This window comes from Neofelis nebulosa, chromosome X (assembly GCF_028018385.1).
Source record: "Neofelis nebulosa isolate mNeoNeb1 chromosome X, mNeoNeb1.pri, whole genome shotgun sequence".
In the NCBI taxonomy this organism is placed as follows: domain Eukaryota; kingdom Metazoa; phylum Chordata; class Mammalia; order Carnivora; family Felidae; genus Neofelis; species Neofelis nebulosa.
This window is the reverse complement of record NC_080800.1, coordinates 90,284,911-90,301,860: the sequence shown is the minus strand read 5'-3', so window position 1 is coordinate 90,301,860 and position 16,950 is coordinate 90,284,911. Positions and strand designations below refer to the sequence as shown.

The 16,950-nt window shown below is 51.0% G+C and overlaps 1 protein-coding gene across 7 annotated transcripts in view; it reads right to left on the bottom strand.

Annotated features, from left to right (window-relative positions):
• TMEM164 (transmembrane protein 164) overlaps nt 1–16,950 on the bottom strand; it is a 173,666-nt gene continuing 156,716 nt past the window's right edge. For 6 of the 7 annotated variants that reach the window (XM_058712383.1, XM_058712384.1, XM_058712378.1 and 3 more), the window contains 2 exons: nt 6,133–6,233; nt 1–4,415 (listed from right to left, as the gene is read on the bottom strand). In XM_058712383.1, the coding sequence (XP_058568366.1) occupies nt 4,209–4,415; nt 6,133–6,233 (308 nt within the window). In that variant the 3' untranslated portion in view covers nt 1–4,208. The remainder of the gene's footprint in view (nt 4,416–6,132; nt 6,234–16,950) is intronic. The other variant, XM_058712379.1, reaches the window with a different exon arrangement.

Here is a 16,950-nt window from a genome sequence, read left to right as displayed (position 1 = left end):
TTCTCATAAATCTTTTAATCAGAGTAAATGAAGAAAACATTGTAACAGTAAAGTCCCATGGTGAGGGGACCGCTCAGGGATCTTCAACAACAGAAAAAGCTAAGACTGAAAGTTCAGAATGCTAAGCACACAAATGAATGACCACTTATTTCTAAAGGTGACTGCAGAAACCATTTCGGCACAATCAGAAGGTTTTACAAAACAGAGGAAAATACATTACAAGATGCCCCGGGGAGGTGAGAAAACTGGTGGGGGCACAGGGCCACCCAAGAACCAGCCTGGCAAGGGCACTCCCCCTGCTGCTGTCTAGGAGGCTCACAAAGACTGGTTCTAAAGGGAGCCAGTGGGGGAGTGGGGGGATGGGACGTGACAGGAGGGATCTGCCCAGTGCACAGCAAATGGGGAAGGATGGGGGCGGGGACAGAGGCATGTGCCCATTTCCTGGCAAAAATGAGACTATCTTATTCTCTCCACCACAATAACACCAAGATAAATGAAGAATTCCTTAGAATAGAATACAAAACGCACACCAAAAGAAAAGCCAGTTGCCAAAACGACAGTGTTGCTTGAAACGACTTTGTTTTGTTTTTGTTTCGTGCCCGGAGTAGCAAACCAGTGTACGAAAACGTCACAGACAGAGCAGCGACAAGTGACTAGGTTTTCCTGAGCACAGTACTGGCTCGCTCTATATACAGAAGAAGGCGGCTCACTCCGTCTCGTGGACTCTAACCCCCTCAGAGAGGGCAGGGCAGGGCAGGCCATGTGGTGGGAAGACCTTCCCCAGGCTGGGGCCTGCCTCCGATCTTGCCAGGGCCTGAGGGACGCCCTCCCTATGCAAACCAGCACCAGCATCTTGGCCTGTACTGTCATTCCTCTCCGGCTTCCCTGTCAATCTCCCAGAGAAGACATATGACTCTGGATCAACGCCTACAAACCCAGGGAAGTCCTTCTGGCCGAGGGAGGGGGGAGATCAAGGGCTTTCTGTTACCCCTGAGCCACTGAGCTCAGGCCCCGGGGCCCCACCCGGCCCCGGGGCGCAGAGACAGACCGACAACCTGCTACCGGTGGGGAGCTGTGCCCACTTCACATAACACAAGCACAAATGGCTAAACCCTGAGCGAGGCTACAGCAAAATGGGGTGATCTGGTAGCTAGCCTGGAGGTACCAGACAGCGACCGAAGCCGACCATCCCACTGAACCCCAGACCACCCTGTGAGAGGACAGAGGAATGTGTACACCTGGGAAGAGGGAGGGGGCTGCAAGCAGGCGTGACCATCTCTTCTATTCTGAGCTGATGCCACAAAGTTGGCCAGCTAAGCGGACTCTTATCATTGGCCCAGATCCTTGGCCAAGACTACCTGGGGGCTGGGAAAGCCCTCCTTTCACTTCCTGGGGCTGTTTGAGAAGAAACTGTCCACTTCCACGAACACTCTCTCAGATACCCCCACGTGCGCGCACGCAGCGAGCTCCCGCACGCTGGCAAATGGCATATGGAAACTTGGCCAAGGTGGCTAGGGAACCTCCTCGGCACCTGCCAGGAAAGCCCTCGGCAGGAGCTGGGAAGCCCGGGCCCACTGGCCCAGGGGCCACCTTCCAAGGCAGGCTGTTGTAGGGGTGCCCAGGTCACCTCTCACCATGGGCTGGGCCCAAGGTTAAGAGTGAGCTACAAGACCCCATCAGGTACTTGCAGCACCCCAGCACCTCCCACACAAGCCACGATGCCGCGCGCAGCCTGTGGACAGGGCTCACTCTCTATTCCTTCTGCCTATATTTTTCTGAGCTGGCCTGGCCCCCTGGAAGTCCTGCATCTCCCCTCCAACCTCCCCCTTCCCTGGACACATGTAGCTGCCTCCGGGATGTCACTTTCTTCTTTCCTTCCCAGCAAAAGAATATCAGCCCGAATGGGGCACTGAGCTGGAGCCAGGGCAAAGGCATGTCGACACAGGGAAGCCCGGGCTGACGGGCGACCTGTGCCATGCCACTGAGACGGAGAGGGGAGAGGGAGTGCCGACTCGCCGTGCCACGGAGGCATTCCAAAGAGGAGTGTCTGCCACACCCAGGCTGCGGGCCCCCAGCTGCAGCACAGACCATCTGCCTGCAGAGATTCCTTGTTCTGGGAGGGGACAGGACACGCCCCCAGGGGCTCCTCCCGTGACCTCCTTCCAACCTTTCCTTTTGTGAGGAGCCAAGGGGCACCGAGGCCTCGCACAGTTCCTCGTCAGCCATTCCTACACGCAGCGGTTTGACAGTGGGCAGGGTGAGTCTAGCTGCTCCAGAGGGGCCCCCTTCCAGAGGACCACCCCAGGGTGAGAGTCACTAAAAAGACTTGGCCGGACCCTCCAAGACGGCAGAAAATGAAGGCTGTGCATCATGAGGAGCTCAAGGGGAGTGAGAGTACTAGGTGTGCTCTCTCTGGCTCCCCCACACCCTGGGGATTGATGGCCTCCAGGCTAGCAAGGCCACTGGAGAAGGGCAGTCCCTCCCGGGTGTGGCTTCTGGGGCCTCACCATGCTCAAAGAGACTCTTCTGCACTCTGCTGCCTTCCGTAGGTCCATTTGCTAAAATCGACCACTGAGACACTGACGCTCAACCTGGGTCTGATACGGTAACAGCTGAAATACGGGACCCCAGCCCAAAGCCTCCCAGTTGCCCACTGTGGGAGAGGAGAACGGGGGCCATCAGAGGAAGTCACTGAAACAGCTTTTACTGTTCTGAAGCAAACCTGTTCTTAGTTGAAGCCCACAAGGAGTCAGCAAATGCCCAGGCACTGGCTCCCTCCTTCAAGTCCATGTGTGACTGAGTTCAAGTCTTTCAACAGAAGGTGTTCCTTCTGAAGCACTTGAACCTGTATCTATGGGGATCTGATTGTTTCGCACCTCCCTTCCAACCTACACAGGGGCTTCGAGGGTGGGCTGGGTGGGGAGTAGGGGAGTGTGTGATGCCCACCCGATGCTAAACAATTCAGCACTGAATCTGGCTACAGTGATGACCCCTGGCCCTCGGGAAACAACACTGGCAGGATCTGTATCTTTCCAAACCCAGAATGCTGACATAGCCCATAAAAAGCACGAAACGGATGGACAGGAGCCCCCGCAGAGACAGGCCCTGATGCAAGGATTCTCTGAACTCAAACATCCAAAAACAAAGAAGCAAACAAACTGACAAAAACAAAAACAAAATAATAATAATAATAATAAAATAAAATAAACCCCAACCAACTCCAGCTCACTCTTCCCTGAAGCTGCCTTTTAAAAAGAAGAGAGAGAGAGAGAGAAACATTTAAGGGGCACTCAAGATTAAAAGGGCATCTGTTACCAACATTGAACTAAAATGGAGCATATGATTCAAATCACAGTTTTCTCAAGTTACCACTTCTGTTGATTAATTTCTATGCTAACTTCTCACTGGGATGTGGGTCACTTCTCAGCTCTCTCAGGCAGGATGGACCCAGGGTCCTGCCAAGTAGGAGCTGTGGAGACTTTAAACTTGTTCACTTTGGATTTTGCTACTGCAACAGCTCTCTACCCCCAGAAGAATCTAGCCTTGGGGTCGGGTAGTGCCCCCACCTTCCACCGCAGGGCAGCATCTTGGAGGGAGTGGCTAGTTGGCTGCTTGCTTTGAGTCATGGGACACCAATGGGAAGACTCTGGCAGGTTCTATTTTGGCCATGAGTGGGGAAATCCCTTGGCTCTTGGCATGCCGCTGGTATAGAAACAAGGCCTCGGTCCCATCATGGTGGGGGCTGTGCTGGAGACAAAAGGGGACCCTGGCGTAAGCCTGGAGGTCCCTGGCAGTGGAGAAATGAAACCCAACCCAATCTCATCACCTCAATGCCAACAAAAGAACTACTGCTTGTTGGTCCCCGTCCCCTCAACCAGCTGTCATGAAAGCACCAACAAGCAGAGTGAAAGCCACTGACTACTTTCGCCCACGTAAGGCCACTAGGAGCAGAGAGAAAGAGCCAAAGGGGAGGGGAAAGGATCCCACCCTCAGCATGATGCCTCAGGCTCAGGAGATGTCCTGGGCGGAAGAGCTGGGGAGGGAAGAGTATGGAAGAAAGGGACAGGGAGAAGGGAAAGAGAAATACACCAGACATCCTACTGCCCTCTCCCCATGATTTCATCAAGAACTGGGTGTTTTCCAAGTCAAGTCAGGACTTGCTTCCTCAGGGAGAAAAAAAAAAAAAAAAAAAAAAAAGACAAGCACCTTCAGTCTATTTTCTTGGCTGGAAGCCGGAGCAAATCCAGCAGATATTTACACAAGGGCCCAGCCATGTATGAGAACAGGATGACCAGCTTCCCGTGGGTCATGGTCATGAGAGTCTGGTGTCCCGAGGCCCAGATGCGATACCAGGGGCCGTAGAATGGGTCTGAGATGGCCGGACACAGCATGTTGTTCAAATTCACTTCGGTGACCTGCAGGGATAAGGGAGGTAGAGTGAGCGTTCACCATCCTGAGGCTTTCTCTGGCTTTTGCCAGTTCAGCCATCTCTACCTATTGGGGGACTAAACAAGGAGGGATTAACAAATCCCCACCTGTTCATAGTGGAATTTCTCTGCCCTAGGGTTTTGGATTGGGTCAAGGCTAGAGCCCTCGGGAGGTGATGAGGGAGGCCATCCAATGGAAAAGCTGTTTGGTTTTGCTCAGTCTTGCCTTCTGGTTGGGTCTAGAGCCTGCTGTCATTCCTAAGCAACTACTATGAGCCTAGTACCCAGAGAGGTATCAGGGGATGACCAAACAGTCAATGGCATGGTCCCTGCCTCTGCTTAACTGGAGGCCAACCGCGTTGGCATGGGCAACCGCATCTGACCTCAGAGCAGACGGTGCGCACCAGGTGTTCCCCACCAGGAGAACTGAGGAGTGTACAGCATGGGGCCCGAGTCCTCAGAGGAGATTTCATGAAGTAGGTGGCACCCTGAATGGACTCATGAAGGATGGATGGGGGTCATGGAGAGGAATGGAGTGCATGGTGCCTTCCTCGGAGGAGGCGCGGCCTGGAGGTGGGACTGAGCATGGTTATGTGTGGTGACATGAGGACACTGACCCCTCTGGAATCAAGCAGTCCCAGTAGAGAGCGGTCAGAGTAAGTGTGAACGTCATACTGCTTCCTTCCTAGAGCGCGGGAAGCATTCACGCCATTGGCAAAGAGCTCAAACTGCCCTCCAGGCAAACCAGAGCAGAGCAGCGATACGCCAAGGTGGGGAAGGGAAAGTGACTGCTTCTACAGAGGCACGGGTGACATCGGTCCTGTGCCGTAGTCTTGTCAGGTTTCACGAGGCTCCACACGGCTGATGCTATGCTAATGCCGCTCGCGCACAAAACCAGACCTGCCACTCTGGCCCCGAGGACGGCCACGGCACCTGCCTTCCAAAGCCCTTCAAGCCTGTTCACGTTAGAGACAAGTCCTCAGCACCTCTCGGGGAGCCTGGGGGCATCTGTACCATATCACAGAGGAGTGGAGAGCTCTCTACCCTCGAGGGTGAGGTGACCCAGAACGGTGACAGGGCCAGGACTTGACCTCAGGTCTCCTGACCCCCAGCCTCGAGCTCGTCCTCCTCACTCTGCCACCAATAGACACCCATGCACTCAGCAATTCTGGACTCTGGATAACTCAACTACTGAGTCCAGCCATCATCCACACTCCAGGCGGGTCTGAACACCCCAGAATGCCATGGGAGTCCCCCAACACTGTACTTGCACCGGCCACACAGCCCAGGGCCTGGGAGTAGGCCCAGAATGGACCCAAGGTCAGAAGCCCCCAGAAGCCTCCAGGCCCTGGGGCCTGGGCTTAAGGTCCTGCCTCCCTGTGCCCCACCCCCCCAATGTGGGGTCCACAGCAAACCCCATTCCAGCTGCAGCTCACTGTTCCCGACCCGGGTGGTCATCAGTGAAGGGCACGTTTGCCTCCCCAGGGATGAAAGGAACAATCAATACTGAAGGCTTCAGAAACTTCTCTGAAGAGGCCCAGGCTGTGGATCATAAATCAGCAACCCAGACACAACAATGTGACATGCTGGCCTTTGGCATCTTGTATTTTCAAAACAAAACGATACACCAGCGCCAACCAGGATTATCAAGATTTATGGAGAAGTCCAAACAGAGGGGATAGAAGGGGAACAGAACCGAACTTACCAGGCCCAGTATCTGCAAGACGCTGAAGTGGTAAAAGAACATGAGGCCAGTTGAGAGAAGGGCCCACCGGAAACTGCTGAGGGGCTCTGGGGTGTAAGCACCTGGAGGAAAAAGGGGAAGATGGTGAGACAGCAGGCTTGGGGACCCGCTTCTCCTTTGCCCCTTGAGGTGCAGGTGCTGAGGCCACAGCCGCTGCCAGCTGACACACCCCCTCGCTGCTCGGTGACATCTACTTCAAAGCCAGTCCCACCAGCCATTCCCTCTGTTCTGCCACATATTGCCGGGGCCATTATGAAGGGAGGATTCTTTATTATTATTATTATTACTATTATGAAAGGAATGCATGCTCATTAAAGGAAATTCAGAAAATGCTAGAAAGTAGAAACAAGATGGAGAAAACAAAGAAAAACATCCCTAGCATTCTACTACCCAAATGCAACCCTGCTAACGTGTGTGTGTGTGTGTGTGTGTGTGTGTGTGTGTGTGTGTACGTGCGCGCACTTGGTTGTTTTCTCTATGCCTCAGGAGTTACTTTTCTTTTTTTTCTTAATCGTTAATTGGAATCTAACTGTATATATATTCATATGTCCTTCCCTTTCACGTTTATTTTCATCTTTCCCTCATGTTTCTAAACAGGGATGCCACTGAGGAAGTATGGTAGGGTGGTTGAGAAAGTTAACTGTCATGACAGGCAGATTTGGGTTCAAGTCTAGATTCTTACTGCCTGCGTGGCCCTGGAAAAGTTGTTGAAACTCCCCTAAATCTCAGGATACCAGTGCTACCTCCTTCTTAGAATTGTCACAAGGAATAAAGGCAATGATATCGTGAGCACTCGTAATACAGGATTGGGTACGATGAGTGTTTGATGGGTGTTACATGCTGCCCTTAGCACATCATCATTATTCTTCAAATAACCACAGAACGTGCCACATCCAAGGGTGATGCCACTTCCCAATCATTACACAACTCCTTCCCCCTGGAGCACCGAAAGTGATGTATTTTCCGTCCAGCCATCACTAGGAACTACCATCCCAGTAGCCCTGGATGCATTCCAGAGCTTTCAGAGGAGGTGCATGGTTTATAGAATGCTGTGGGGTGTCACTCTAAATGGGGACTTGGCGGAGGGCTCCAGAATGAAAGCAAACTGGAACCCTCCACCCCAAGCAAGTAGGCGCCAACATTACATCCCAGGGTGGTTATTTTCCCAAGTCAGTCTTTCACTGATTCATCCATTCATTCACCAGCTGTTAAGTACCTGTTATATTCCAAGGCCTGGACAGGAAGATCAAGAAGACAGGCTCCCTACAGTCCAGGCTCATAGTCTGGCGGGGGAGGCAAACATGCCAATCGACAATTAGAACCCAATATGATGGGTGTGATGCCTGCGGTCTGTGCTACATATTATAGGCGAATAGAACCCAGCTTGAGGTGGGGGGGGGGGTGGTGGGGAGAAAAGATGTAGGAATAAGGACCGCTTCTTGGTAGAGGGGACACGGAGCAGTCCTGAAGGACGTAACCAGGGGCCAAGACATTCCAGAGCCAGTAGCTTGCACAAAGGCAGACGTGAGCTCCTGGGAGCGAGGCAATTCAGAGAACTATGGCTAAGAGTTGGGGACACAGTGGACAGTGTAGAGGGGTGGCGACCAGGAGTAAGACCCAGATGCTGGTGGAGGGCTGGTCTACTCTAAGACCTTAGGAGCCACGCTGAGGGGCTTTGGGCTTCATCCCATACTTGGAGGGTCATGTGCCCAGATGCCACAAGGCTCAGGTAGGAAATTGGGAGGAGAGTGACCAGAGGCTAAGAGACATTAAGGATGCTGGAGACTGGCCAACTGGAAAGCCCATGCCCCTTCTAAAGATGGCAACCACCACTCAGCTCAATCCAACCACTGTCCTGCGGGGATGTGGTTCCCAGAGTTGCCAGTTGTTTTTTTTTTTTTCCAGTTTTGCAAGGGAAGCCAGAAATTTGAACTTTCGCGTGGAATTTCCTGATTTTTAAATGTTGGCAAATAATTCAAAATGTTTTAAGAATGCTCAACGGACCAAACAAAACACGTCTTCTTGGATGGATTTCAGCCCATGGATGGCCAGCTTTGCGCTCTGCTGCAGAGGCCCAGAAAACAGCAGGAAAGTGATGTGATCAGACATGTGCTCAAGAAAGGTCACGCGGGCCAGCACGGGGGAAGGAATGGAGCAGAGAACATCGAGGCAGGGAGACTGATAAGGAGGTTGCTGCAGGAACCCAAAGAGGGAAGGGGATGGATGGCCCTCAAAGGTAACAGCAGTAGGACTGGAGAAAAGTGGAAGAAGGACTCACCAGGATGTGGTGGAAGGCTGGATGCTGGGGAGGAAGGGTCAGGACGAATCTAGAAAGACTTCTAGCTTGGGCCTCCTTGGGCCTATGGTGCCATTTATTGTTATGGAGAAGAGAGGAAAAGGCAGATTGGGGCAGAAAGTAGGCAGACAATGAGACCAATATCGGACATGTTGAAATTGAGGCGTCTGCAAAATATCCAAGCGGAGATGTCTCTCGGGCCGCTGAGGGCACCCTGGGAAATAGCACGGTGGCAGAGCGTATGGGCACTGGAGCCCGCAGACACAGGTATTCAAATCCTGGCTCTTGTCACTTATCAACGTCAAGGGCTTGAATTCAGTTTCACTCCTCTATAAAATGGGGGTGCCACTGCCTACTTCTCAAAGTTGTTGGGTAGATGAGATGACATAATTTAATGTTTGTTTATTTTTGAGAGAGAGTGCACGCGCAAGTGGGGGAGGGGCAGAGAGAGAGGGAGAGGGAGGATCTGAGGTGGGCTGTGCACTGACAGCAGAGAGCCCTCTGTGGGGCTCGAACTCACCAACCATGAGATCGTGACCTGAGCCAAAGTCGGACACTTACCTGACTGAGCCACCCAGGTGCTGCAGAGATGACATATTTTTTTAATGTTTTTATTTATTTTTGAGACAGAGAGAGACAGAGCATGAGCAGGGGAGGGGCAGAGAGAGAGAGAGGGAGACACAGAATCTGAAACGGGCTCCAGGCTCCGAGCTGTCAGCACAGAGCCCCACGCGGGGCTCGAACTCACAGACTATGAGATAATGACCTGAGCTGAAATCGGACGCTTAACTGACTGAGCCACCCAGGCGCCCCAAGAGATGACATAATTTAAGTCATGTCATAGTGTGGTTTCTGGTATTTAACAAATGTTGACTATTTTAATTATTATAATGAGTCACAAACTCAGTGAAGAGGGTGGGGCTGAACATCCAGATATACGTGTCATTGGCACACAAACACAAGCAGAGTCATAGGGGCACGTGTAGACTGAGAAACGAAGGCCAGAGGCAGAACACCAAGGAACACCATGGGGGTGGGAGGTGGAGGGTGGAGAGGAGAAGGAATACGATGGGGTGACTGAAGCCAGGCAGGTCTTCTGGGGGAGAAGCTCAGGCTTGCTATGGGAACAAGAGCCAGGCTGACAGCCCACTGGAGTCAGAAGGCCCTTCGAGCACATCAAACTTGTCCCTCCATTTTAGAGATGGAGACACTGAGGCTGGGAGATGGGGGGGTGCCACCATCAAAGTCAGAGCAGGGCACTGGGCTCTCAGACACCGCTGGGCTGCTCGCTGCTCAGTGGCCCTGCTGCCACTTGTCCAGTCCTACGCCACCCTGAGTTGTACCGTCTCTTTCCTGGTCTGTCTACCTGTCTACACCAGAGTGCCTCGGAGTGGGGGACCTTGTCGGATTCTGTGTTCCTAGCATCTGGCACAGCGCTTGGTTTGTGAAAAGACACTGAGCTATGCATTTACACTTTGTGTGCTGAATGAATGGGAACTCGGCACCGTGTTGTCCCCTCGTTGCTGGGGACATTAAGGGTAAGAGGGGACCCGGAGGACCAGCAGGGGCTTAGGCTTGTGCTCAGGCCCCTCAAGCCCTGAGCCATTTTCCCCAGGTGTCCCTTCCCTCCAGCCTCTGCTTGGCTCTCCCTAAGTGGCAGCTGTGCGGTAGTGAGAGGTCACGTGGGCCAGGCACAGGAAAGGTACAGGAGGGGGCAGCCAGGAGGTCCTCAGCCTGGAGGCAGCTTAGCCACAGACCTGGGGAAATCAGGGAGGTGGCAGCCCCTCTCCTCACTGCACACCTCCCCTGCCCTGCAGTCCCCGCCCTATGCTACGGGGGAAAGGGACACACACTCAGACACTGCCAAGGGTACATGTTCTCACTGCCCCTTGCCAAACCCCCACTTTAGTACTGTTCACTCTGTTGCCCCATCCACCCCACAGTGGACCATCAATGAGGAGCCGTTTCTGAACCTGCCCCCGTCCCCTCCAGCACCTGGTGCACATCAGGCACTCAAAAAATGATCAGCGTGTGAGAGAATGAATAGCACAGACCTTCCAGAGAATCCTCAAACCATATGAAACCCTTTGGCTTGGCAATACTACTTTGAGGACAACCATCGAATGCCTAAAGAACCCAACAGATGGCCCTTATTTGCACAAAGATATTTACAGCTGTACCACCTACAATATGGAGGATCTGGAAACAAACCAAATGGAGAGATAAACTCTGGCACCTCAATACCATGCAACCACCATTCAAATGACAACCGCCATTCAAATGATATCCAAACCATGAGCCTGTGTGGAAAAGTCCCTGGCTGGTAATGGCGAGTGTAAAAGGCAGAACACCAAACAGTATGCCAATGATGGAAAATAGAGCTTAATGGTTTAAAACAAAGGGCTTCGGGTTGGACAGCCTTTTGGGTTTGAACCCTGCCTCTGCTATTGCCTATTGGTGGTGGGAGCGACCTTGGGCAAATAGTGCTGCCCCTCTAAGAGCCCTTCCTGTATGAAGACTGGAGGTAACATCCACCTCTTGGGGCTGCTGAGTGGAATAGGAGATATAGAAAAGTAAACAGAGCAGCTAGCTGGCACACAGCAGGCGGCTGCTATTTTTAGCATGGCAAAACCACAGCCATCCAAAATCTCCTAAAAAGCCTGGAAGAAGACAAGGGAATCTTGCAAAGACGTGATCTTCCCTGTGATGGGGGAGCTTGCTTTTTTTTTTCTTTTAAGTAGGCTTCACGCCCAGTGCGGAGTCCAACGTGGGGCTTGAACTCACCACCCTGAGATCAAAACCTGAGCTGAGATCAAGAATCGGATGCTTAACCAAATGAGCCACCCAGGCGCCCTGAGGTGGGGGCTTTGACTGTGGTTTCCACTGCCTTTTTACTGTTGTTGGTTCTTTTCATTGCAAAGATAATCAAAGATTCGATTTCTCTGAAAACTTTAAAAAAAAAAAAAAAGCAAGCACCCAGAGAATAAATGATCTACTCTGCATAGATATATGCAAATTGTATGCAAACGAACATTTCCTTTTTTCCATATACCTGAATGTGGCCCTTGGGATAATCCAAGTGAAAAACCAGGTTTCTTCCAAAGGCAAATAGAAACTTGAGCACTTTCAGAAAAATTAAACACATAAAACTTTTTTTTCCTACTTGAAGAAAGAAATGTGACATTTTCTGCTAGCATCTTGATTCCCAGGAGGATAGAAGCATTTCATCTCTAAAGGTAGGGGGAACCAAGATAATAGCTTTTTCTGAAATCGATTTCTACCAGAAGGAAGCGTCACGAATGCTGGGAAAGAAGTCAACTGCACCACCAGCAGCAGCAAAGACAGATCCCCAGAGGCCTCCCGGGGATCCTGTCTCCCATCCTATAAGCCCACCCAGGAAGGGCTTCCACCAAGGGGATGAGGCTGGGCACCAGACTCCATGCTCGGCAGTGGGGATAACGAGAACTGCCCTCGAGAACTGCCCGGCAGCATAAGAGTGAATAACAGGGTGGTGTGATAACTCAAAGCACAGTGGGTGATGGGACACAGAGGAAGGGTGGCTGGAGGTGACGGCTGAGGTGGGTTTTGAAGAAGCGTTGAGGAGGAGCTGGGATCGGAGCCTGCAAGAGGGAAAGGGTATTCGGGGCACTGGGACAGCCTGAAAGAACTGTGGAGGTGTGACGCGGCACGCTGGTCGCATGTAGTCTTCCGGCAGGTCTGTGTCAGTGCAGCATAAAGTGGGAGGGGACATGTGTCAAGACATGGAACCAGAGAGACAGGCAAGTGGGGTCAGGTCATGAAGAACCTCATTGGCGACACGGCCAGGAACTGGGCCTTTATCCAACGCGCAATGAGATGCCACTGAGAGGTTTAAACAGGGACACACATGGTCAGATTGACATGTCAGCGAATCAACGTGCTCTGGCCATGTGGACGGTGGGCTGGAGAGGGGCGAGACTGAAGACAGGTTTGGACGCCGCTGCACAGATACGGATGAGCTGGCTACCGGCTGGACAGGAGGGAGGCGGGGAGGGTGGCTCCCAAGTCTGTGACTTCAGTAACTGAATTGATTTAGGGGAGAGAGGAGTTCAGTTTGGAGCACACTGATACCGAATGCCTACGGGGTATCCACGTGCAGAGCGCAGGAGAGAAAGGACCTGGAAACAGAGCTTGGGATGGAGACATCAGCGAGGAAGAAGCCCACAGAATGAGATTCAAGCACCAAGGACAGAGCCTGGGAACCAGCAATAGTTGCCAGAACAAAAAGGATCCCCAAGAAGACGGGACTGAAGAGGAGATTAGCCCACGAGCTACCTGTGACAATTTACATGTGAAGGAATTAAAATGAAATAAAATTAGAAATTTGATTCCTCAGTCGCACCAGCCACATTTCTAAGTGCTCAGTAACTACATGTGGCTAGTGGCTACCATATTGGGCAGTGCAGAGGCAGGACATTCCCACCATCACAGAAAATTCCACTGGGGGAAGGGTGCACCTGGGTGGCTCAGTCAGTTAAGTGCCCAACTTTGGCTCACGTCATGATCTCATGGTTCCTGAGTTCAAGCCCCGCATTAGGTTCTCTGCTGTCAGCACAGAGCCCACTTCAGATCCTCTGTCCCCCTCTGTGCTTCTGCCCCTCCCCCACTCATGGGGGATCTCTCTCTCTCTCTCTCTCAAAAATAAATAAACATTTTTTAAAAATTCACTGGGAACACGCTTCTCTATAGAAAAAAAGACAAATACTGCCACTGGGTTTGGCCACGTGCTGCTCACTGGTAATCTTGGCTGCAGCAATTTCAGGAAAATAGTGATGCAGGAGTTAGGTGGTAAAAGATGAAGGAAAGTTTTTCAGGTGTACAAGGCAAGGAAGGGAATTCCAGGCAAAGGGAACATGCAAAATCACAGAGAAATCATTAGCCACATTCCCAATATTTCAATCACTTCTCTGAATGTCCCCTTCATCCTTTTGCTCTTATCCAACCTACCTCTCCCCACAAGGAGCGTGCTACACCTCTAGCCTTCAAAAGTAGTCACTGGTTTTTCTCCTTGAGCCCATGTACGTAGTAGAGTAGGTAACCTCTTCCGTTGCATTGCTGTTTCCAGACCACCAAGCCTCCTTCCTCTCTAAAGCCCTACAACCACTACCCCGTACCTCCCACTAGTCTTCCCTTTTAGGGCTGTCTACACACATATGGGTCATGGCCCTCAACATCCCTTGAGGATGTTATACCACTCTCCTGAAAACCATTCCTGTCCTATTTCTTGATAATTTCAACGAATGCCTGGATGAACCTTCCAGCATCCCAGCCCCTCCATTCCTTGGCCCCCTCTCCTCAGGGACCCTGTCCTCTACGGCGCCTCAGCCATTCACTCACATGGCCATTCTGAAGCCTCAGAACTTTGAATATCTGCAACGCCCCCAGAAGTCAAATATTCCCTCTTCAACGACCACTTCTGTCTTACACTCGCTCACCCTCACCCCAACACTTCTTTGATCCTGCCGGAATCTGTGATCCATAGGTCCTACCACCTTTTTTTTTTTCCTGTTCCTCACAGCTCCTGCTCCCCTCCTTGGATTCCATGGCCCATCATTCTAATTATCCCTGGCAGACACCTTTGACTCCACGGCGCCTCTCATGATCATACTCCTCTTGGACACACACACACACACACACACACACACACACACACACACACACGACCCAGCCCTGGTTAAATTCCAATCTCCTCCTCATTCCTTGCTTGCACCCACACAGTTGAATGTGCCTGGAGAAAAACAACAGTGCTGACTGTTCTCACTTGAAATTCGTGATCACAGACCTCAAGTGCATCTTTCGTGTTGCCAGGCAATCGCACTATACTTCCCCAGTCCATTCACCCTCTCAGACAACAATATTTTCTCCTCTTCTCTACCCTTCAATATAGCTACCTCATCCTCACTCTCAGATGATGACCTTGCCTCCTACTTCTTGGAGATAAAACGAATCAGGCAAAAGCTTTCAGAGCTCTCATGATTGCATCTAACCACCTGTCTGCATCGGTGTTCAGTGTGCTTGGCCATCACCCCTGTTACCATGGATGAACTGCCCAGGACCCTCGCCAAGGCCAGCCTTCCCATTTGTATCCAGATCGTGTCCCCTCTCACCTGCTCAGTAGGACTCCAGCAACTACTTGCTCTTTTTCTTTTTCTTTTCAGTTTATTTATTTTGAGAGAGAGGGAGAGCTTGAGCTGGGGAGGGACAGAGAGAGAGGGAAAAGAGAATCCTAAGCAGACTCCACACTAACAGCGCAGAGCCCCCAACACAAGGCTCAATCCCATGAACCAAGATCATGACCTGAGCCGAAATCAAGAGTGGGACACTTAACCGACTGAGCCACCCGGGCGGCCCCACTTCCGTTTTTTTTTTTAACATCAACCATTTCTTCTCCTCTGTTGGATTATTCCCATCAGCTCATAAACAAAATATACTATAATAGCTCCCACTCTAACACAAATAAACACCTGACATTGCTGCCCCCTCAATCCTCTGCCCCTCTTTAGAGCAAAACTCCTTGAAAAAATTCTTTAGACTTCCATTATCCAACAGGGTAGCTATTGGACCAGTCACTACTGTGACTCCTGTGTGGCTCCTGAGCCCACGAGACGTGGCTAGTTTGAAGTGAGACGAGCTGTTAAGGTAAAATACATACTGGATTTCAAAGGATGTAAAATATCCTAGTAATAATTTTGTAGTGGTTACACTGGAATGATAATATTTTGGTTACTGGGTTAAATAAGATGTATGATTAAAATTAACTGCACCTGTTTCTTTGACCTCTTCTGAGTGTGGCTACTAGAACATTAGAAATTATATATGTGGCTCACCTAATTTTATCGACAGTACTTGTCCATACTCCCTGTCCACAACGCCTCTTCCCATTCTCTCTTAATCTGCCCTAATCCGGCTTCCACTTCTACCTCCCCCACCACACACTCCACCAAAACAGCTCCCCACAGGGTCACAAATAACCTTTTTTAAAAAGTAGGCTTCACACCCAGTGCAGAGCCCAACGTGGGGCTTGAAGTCAAGACCCAGAATCACTACTTGAGCTGAGATCAAGAGCCAGATGCCTCACTGACTGAGCCACCCCGGCACCCCACAAAAAACTTTTTCATTCCTGCACCCAATGGTCAATTCTCAGGCTTCATTTTACACACCTGCAAACTTCTGTTCTTGAAACATTCTCTACCTGGCTTCTGGGACACTGCTCTGTTTTCGTTCCCCTCCTGCTTCACAACCTGCTCCTTATCACTGTCCTCTAGTGTTTCTTTTTCCCCGCTCCCTGACCTCTAAACAATGCAGGGTCAAGGCTACAGAACTCGGAGATTTTCTTTTCTCTCCATACTTTCATTCCCTCAGTGATTTCAACCAATCTCATGGCTTTAATACCACCTATGTGCTGATGACTCCAGCATTTACAGCTCAGCCTGGACCTCGGCCTTGAACTCCAGGCTCATATATCACACAGCCTACTCACTATCTGTACTTGGGATACCTAAATGGGCATCTCACTTCCTTAAACTTCTGATCTTGGCTCCTACGGGAGATCATTACAATAATGGCTCCGGGTGAATCATGACCTCCTCGTATCCACACGCTTATGTCATACCCTCCCACACTGATTTGGCCATTTGGCCCACCTGGCTCAGCCACGTAACTTGCTTTGACTAATGGGATATCGTCATACAGGATGCAATCAGAGGCTTGATTAACACCTGTGTACTGGAGTCTGCCCTCTTGGAATGCCGCCTGGAGACCCCCATGCCAGGAAAGGCCCTGCAGTTAGAGAGGCCCAAGCCATCCCAACTGTTCCAGGTGAGCCCAGGCAGGACGAACAGAAAAATTATCTTAGTAGCTTGGGGCTGCCATAATAAAATACCATAGGCTGGGTGGCTTGCAATAATAGAAATTTATTTTTTTCACAGTTCTGAAAGCCATAAAGTCTAGGACCAAGGCACTGGCCGACTGGTGTCTGGTGAGAACCCACTTCCTGGTTCAGAGACAGCCATCTTTTTGCTGTATCCTCACAAGGTAAGAGGGGCTAGGGAGCTCTCTGGCCTCTTATAAAAGTACCAATCCGGGGCGCCTGGGTGGCGCAGTCGGTTAAGCGTCCGACTTCAGCCAGGTCACGATCTCACGGTCCGTGAGTTCGAGCCCCGCGTCGGGCTCTGGGCTGATGGCTCAGAGCCTGGAGCCTGTTTCCGATTCTGTGTCTCCCTCTCTCTCTGCCCCTCCCCCGTTCATGCTCTGTCTCTCTCTGTCCCCAAAATAAATAAAAAACGTTGAAAAAAAAAATTTAAAAAAAAAAAAAAAAAAAAAAAAAAAAAAAAAAAGTACCAATCCTGTTCATCGAAAAGCTCCATTCTCGTGACCTAATTGAACCCTAATTATCTCCCAAACTCTCCATCTCCAAATACAATCGCATCAGGAGTTAGGGTTTC